The sequence below is a fragment of the Colossoma macropomum genome, unplaced genomic scaffold (genome assembly GCF_904425465.1).
Source record: "Colossoma macropomum unplaced genomic scaffold, Colossoma_macropomum, whole genome shotgun sequence".
NCBI classification, from domain to species: Eukaryota; Metazoa; Chordata; class Actinopteri; order Characiformes; family Serrasalmidae; genus Colossoma; species Colossoma macropomum.
In genome coordinates, this window is record NW_023494803.1 from 38661563 (window position 1) to 38667951 (window position 6389).

General features: G+C 47.2%; 1 protein-coding gene across 1 annotated transcript; it reads right to left on the reverse strand.

The window, feature by feature from the left end:
• Positions 1-481: 481 nt before the first annotated feature.
• si:dkey-87k14.1 (leucine-rich repeat transmembrane protein FLRT2) lies at positions 482-6136 on the reverse strand. Its single transcript, XM_036593986.1, has 2 exons — positions 5878-6136; positions 482-4224 (listed from the first exon to the last, which is right to left on the reverse strand). The coding sequence occupies exon 2, from the start codon at positions 3782-3784 to the stop codon at positions 1784-1786; it is 2001 nt and encodes a 666-aa protein (XP_036449879.1). The 5' UTR covers positions 3785-4224; positions 5878-6136; the 3' UTR covers positions 482-1783.
• Positions 6137-6389: the final 253 nt, after the last annotated feature.

The following is a 6389-nucleotide window of genomic DNA, read 5'->3' on the forward strand; positions in this document are numbered from 1 at the left end:
TGGTGCACGATTTCTATTTATTTTAACATCTTGGAAAAACATAAAATATAAAATGTGTTATCCATTTTGCACAGGCCAAAGTTTCTGCTTTTTTCTAATATGTTAACTATTTTTCTGATATGTTAAATTCAGCAAATGTGCAGAAGTGTGTTCTCCGTAGAGGGTGTGTTAACTTATTTTCTTAGAAAATCAACAAAACAGGCCATCTGACCAGAGGCACCCAAACATTTGCACAAGACTGTAAATGTTAAAAATAGTTAGTTAGACCCAACAACAAGACCTCATGAACATCTTTCACATTCCTGATCACCCTTACAGATGGAGAAATGCTGAAGATGGAACAAGCCCGGCTAAAGTGTGACCATAAAACTGATCAATAGACATTAATTTGACAGTCATGTTTATTGGAGTGTGATGACTCATTGACGTTCACTCAGCGCTACAAAAAATATCTATTTCAGGTCCTTTACATCGACCTGATCCTCATTTACCAGCGAAGGGTTTTTTAAAGAACGTCTTAGGTCACAGACCAAGACTGCCGGGGGGGGCGGTGGGCGAAGATTAATACTCCCAGCGTTCACCAGACTGCACAAAATAAAAGCATTTGCTTAGAGGCGAGTGCACGGACTGGTAAAGTCCTTACTGTAGTCATCAGCGTGGCAATGTTTATTGATATTAATGGAAATAAATCATGGAAAATATGCAAAGAAACAATATCGGTTCACTTTGGATATTTTTCACAAAGTTTAGCAACGCAACAGCTGAAACAAGACCATTAAAATTAGAATATGGAAGCCTTCAAACCAGAGAATGATGTAATGGGGCAATGAATCTACCTGATCTGATACATTACAGCCTAAAGCTTCCCAACACTGTTACCTGGCCAATTTTGTAACATAAGTACACAAAATGTACACAAGAGGATAGACGAGCATCCAGAAGCACAATGATAATGGACAATTATCCATCAGTCTCACTTCACAAGCTGCATCTGTGCCTGTCACGGGGCTAAAATGCAAAACAAAACAAAAAAAAAAACAGACCTGTGCCAATTTATACTTGTTTTTTGCTGTTGCAGTTTTCAGTTTTTAGTGCAGAATATGTTTCATTTTAATGCTCACATACTAACTAACCTGTTTCCGCACTAAAATGTTTGTCAACACTCTAATTAAGCCAAGTACAAGCATTTCTCTGTATGTGCAGTACGTGCGGGCTGCTTAAACCGCACAGGTGAATGCTGTAAGTCAGATTAACGCACAAGCTTGAAGGTGCCAATTAATGTCAGAAATGAAAAAAGATGCCATCTTGTGGCGTAACTAAGGAACAAAGAAGTCAAGCATAAATAATGTAGCTCCTCACTCTTTCTCGCTCTCGCTCTCTCTCTCTCTCTCTCTCTCTCTCACAAGCACACCAGACTCTTACTCTCCATCATCTGCTTTTCTTCTACACATAAATATCCAAGGATTTCTGGGCACTTTCTGTGATTTTTGTGCACAACAATGTAAACAAGTATCTGCATACGCACTCCAGGTCGATGAGATCATGACACGTTTCCTACGAGCTCTGTTTATATAAGGCTGTCTCTGCAGTAGTAATACAACAGGAGAAACTAGTAAATCATAAATCATTTTTGCGCTTTACTGGGGGATATAAAAGAAGGCGATATCACTGATAAGAGTATAAATTACATCATTTACAGTTCCTCTTTGAAATATATACTATACAGTGTATTTAAGTTGAATTTTGAATACAAAGGATGATACCTTTTTTTTTCGAAAAACCATCATGTATGGCAAGGGTTAGACTCCGGAACGCTATTCTTGTAATAAGCTGTGCTGTTGTTGGCCATGTGGCAGTCTCTGTAGCCAACGCCTCCGTTGGGAGTGTAAATGGGTTGGATCCGGAAGTCTCCTTTGAGGAGATGTTCGTTGTTCAAAGAAACTATCTGAAAGCTAGTCTCAGTCATTTCGAGGATGGAGTTGTCTTTTTTGGTCCCCGCCTCGCAGTAGTCGTCTTTTCTCCTCCCACGGTTGTATTTCCATTTGGACGAATCTGACCTTCCCTTCTTGTGCATGTGCCAGCAGAATATGCTCAGCAGCACCACCAGAACGATGAGAACCGCCCCTCCGATTAGGCCGGCCAGCAGGATGGAGGAACTGAGATCCTGCTGGCTGGCCTGTTCGGGTCCCGCAGCGTTCTCATTCGAGTCAAATGAAGCAGACTTTGTCATCACCTCGGAGCAAATGGTATCATCTCCCGGGTGGTAATTATTGAAAGCATCCAGTGGGTCCACACAAATCCGGTAGATGGATTTGGCCTCCAAGCTGGTCAGCCTGATTCCCTTTTGCACCCCGTCGACCATAGTCTCCTGCAAAGGGTCATTGACCAAACTGTGACCCAGCTTGACCCAAGTAACCTTATAGGCCGTGACGGTGAAGGTGGATATCCAGTTTACTTGAACACAAGAGCTGTTCAATACGATGAAGGAAACTCGCAGAGATTCCTGCTCAGGACTCTCCGGGGCATCCGTCCTTCGCTCGCCGTCTGTGCTCATGGTCGGCAGGGTGGGCGTAAAGGGCGAGGAGCTAGGAGTAGGAACAAGAGGCGAGAAGAAGGCTGTTTCAGTGGCTGATGACTCAGCGGTGGGGGAAAAAGCCAGTGTGGGCTGCCGTGTGAATCGTGGCACTGTGGCTGTGCTGCTGGGACACTGGATCAGCTCCAGGTTCAGCTCTCTGATTACCATACCGCGCACACTCTCGGGCCGCTGGCACATGAAGCCGCGGACGTTGAGGGTGGCCGGCAGGGACTTGAGCCACAATATGACCCATTTAATGTTGCAGTCACAGAGCCAGAGGTTGTTCCGAACAGTGAGCTGTCTCAGGCTGAGGAGGCCGTCAAAGACCCCCTGTGTGAGGGACTGCAGCTGGTTGTTGGAAATGTCCAGTCTCTCCAGGCGGTGGAGGCCATGGAAGGCCGTCAAAGGGATCTCATTCATCAGGTTATCCTGCAAGTTGAGCTTGACTAAACTCTTGGTGGGCAGGTTAGGAGGCGGAAGCATCAAGGAGTTGCGCGCCATTGACAACGTTTTGAGATTGGCCAAACCCTGGAATGCTCTTTGCGCCAGGCCCTCATCTGTGAGAAGGTTGCCATCCAGCAGGAGGCGTTCCAGCCCGGTCACGTTCTCGAACGCATCTTCTGTGATCAGGGCTATCCTGTTCTCATCCAGGCGAAGCTCCTTGAGCTCCTCGGGGAGCCCTATGGGAACGCTGCTCAGATGGTTTTTGGTGAGGAAGAGGATTTTGAGGCTGATGGCCTCTCTGAAAGCCCCTTCCTCCACCCCCACGGTGGAGATGGAGTTGTCGTCTAGATAAAGCTCCTCGAGCCGCAGAAGCTGGCCCAGGGCAGCCCGAGAAACGGTCTGGATGTTGTTCTCCTGAAGATGGAGCACCCGCGTGTTTTTGGGCAGGTTGATGGGGAACTCGTCTAGCTGGTTGCCATAGAGATACACCGTCTCCACCGAGGCAACGTTGTGCAGCTCCAATGGAAATCCAGCATTGTTGATTTGGTTGTTGTGGAGGTAAAGGGTCTTATAGCCCTCACCTACCCCCAGAGGCACTGAAGTTAGACTCCTTTCATTGCAATACACAAAGGTCCGGTCACAGCGGCATTCCTCTGGGCACGTCGTGGCCCAGGAAAACTGCATGTGAAGGCCTAAAAGTATCGGTATCCACGGCCTAATAAAAGCCGTCACATCTTTATTCCGTATTCGCACCTGTAACTCCATTTTTGCAAGGGGGAAAAAAGACAAAACAACAGTAACCGAGGAGAAGAGCTGCAGGTAATCAAAGCAAAAAATGAATAAATTCCACCAGGGCGAAGTTTTTAGCGGCTCTTGAAGCTTGCCACGGCAGAGCGTGCGCCGTGCCGGAGAAGTGTGCGGGTAATCCTCCTGTAATTGCCTCTCCTAAGCCACCCCCCCAACACAAGAGCAATGGTCTCATTAACTCGCGTGCCTCCCTCGTTTGCCTCCATCCATGCTTGGGCTGGGACTGATAGCGAAAGCTCATCACATTTTCACTCCGAGGCCGCGGAGGGCTAGTTTAAGTGCGCGCGTGGACCAAAAAAAAACGCCTGGTTTATCAGCGGCGCCCTCCTCTCTGGTCACAGCCCACTGGTCTCTGAATGACACAGCCTCGCTCGCGTGGGGAATCGGGCTCCATTTACCTGTTTTAACAGAAAACAGATAAGCGTTCTCTTCAGAGACAAGCAGACGGCAGGAAAAAAGTGCACATCATTAATAATTGATGTGTGAGTGTTTATACGTCTGTGTGCACCGTTACTTATTTTCCCCCTCATGCAAATGGTACGACAGGAATAAGCAGGCAATGAAAGCTTATAAAGAACCTTTGTCCTTTCATAAGGCAGGAAAAAAAAGAGAAAGGGAAAGAAAAGCAAGGAAGCAAACGACAGAATGAAATAGAATCTCTCCACTGCCCGTCATCAGCATGTGAAGAGAGCGAGAGAGAGGGAGAGAGAAAAGACTGGCGACATCAGCATCTAGGTGCTCTTAGACTTGTAAAGGGCACTGAGGTGTTTAATCTGTCAAATGCCATGATGACGGACAGGTCCGTGCTCCAATGCTCTGGCAGTGAGCTCACTCCCTCAATGGTAATGATTCCTGGCCCGAGGACAGTCAGAGCGCTGCTATTAAATCAATGCGGCCGAGCACATCCGCCTAAAAGGGCTGGAAACACAGCTGTACCTTCAGTTTCAGCACACGCTCAGCTTTACTGTCAATAAAACATTGACGGCTATTTAAATCATTACGTGAGCTACATCTGTCAAGCAGGGCGAAAGCTCTTAGAGGCTATTCGACATTAGCTTTGTGGACATTTGCTGCTGTCACCGAACTCAGGGACAGGTGCCAAGTTAACCTAGCAGTGAATCATATTAATTTCACTAACTTATCTTTTATCAGATGGCATTTATGCACCACTATGTTTTAATTAGCCATACAGATGTCAAGTTATTTAGAATTGCTTGCTTATTTTCCAGCCAGTGCTCCATTACAGCATTTTGCATTGCAAAATCCTTGCGTTCTATATAATAGCAACCAATGTGCACCCACATGTCTACGCTGTAATTCTCACTCGTATTGAGAAAAAGACATGAGAATAATGGGCCAGGTTTCCCAGACCTGGATTAAGCTTAATTCTAGACTTATAAGGTATTTCAAAGGTAAATCACTATTGACATTACTATTTAGTCCTAGACCAGACTTAATGTGTCCAAGAAAGCATAATGCAAGCTGCATACAGTCTAATCCACTCTTATCTCTACACTGAATAATGATGACATTCAGTAAGCAGCACATTTAAACACTCTAGTCTGCAGTGGCAATAACAATCTGCCCGTGCACGAGCTAAAATGGTGCTCTGCTCTTATGGAGACCCTTTCAAAGCACAACTTCCCTCATCTCCAACAGCCAGACCCCCCTAGAGAACTTACAGTCCAGCCAAAAGGGTGCAAATAAAAGCCCACCGTGCACAAGCGCTGTGAGAAAGGCTCGTGCGACTGCTTTATTTCTGTACTGCCTGTGTCGCCACACATGCATCGCACATGCACGGCGCGCGTTCAGTTTAATCCTGAAGCACAAAAAATACAATAAAGATAAACAATTCAATAAATAAAGCAAAATAAACAACGAAACACAATCTGTCCACGAAGTTTCAGCTGCAGCTTTAGCTTAGCTTAGCCCACAGCAACGACTAACAACTGATAAATAACAGTGTAATTGTTTTTAGACTGTTCAGCGGGAGAGCAGTGTGCGCGCGTGCAGTGTGGGTGAAAGCTCCAGCAGGGTTAGCGTGCGCGTACCTGTGTGCACGAGGCTCTTCGCCTCTCCGTGGCGCACCGAGGCATCTCCAGCGGCTCCAGGGTGTGCGTGCTCCTCCAGCGGGGCGAACACATCGGCCTCCTTCCCTCGCCTTCTCTTCTTCCCTCTCTCTCTCACTCTTCCTCTCTCTCTCTCTCTCTCCTTCTCCTCTCTCTCTCTTGTCTCTCTCGCTGGGCTCCTTCAGCCTGATCGCGCCGAGCTGAGCGGCGGAGCAGCGCGCGCCATGGCAAACTCCAGCGCTACCCGCGCACGCGCACATACGCGCGCGCACGCACGCAGGCACGCGCGCGCACACACACACACAAACATACACACACACACACACCACCAGTACAGAGGGGCTCCGGGCTCACGCGCTCATCAGCGCTGAAGAGAGAGAAACAGCAGGAGGAGAGAGAGAGAGAGAGAGATTCTGAGTATGAGAAAGAGAGTATGGGTGAGGGCTACTGAGAGAGAGAGAGAGAGAAAGAGAGAGAGAGAGTTTAAGTGAGGG

What these genes read in the sequence shown, in the direction of transcription:
- si:dkey-87k14.1 (XM_036593986.1), bottom strand. Translation starts at nt 3,784, where the DNA reads ATGGAGTTACAGGTGCGAATACGGAATAAAGATGTGACGGCTTTTATT.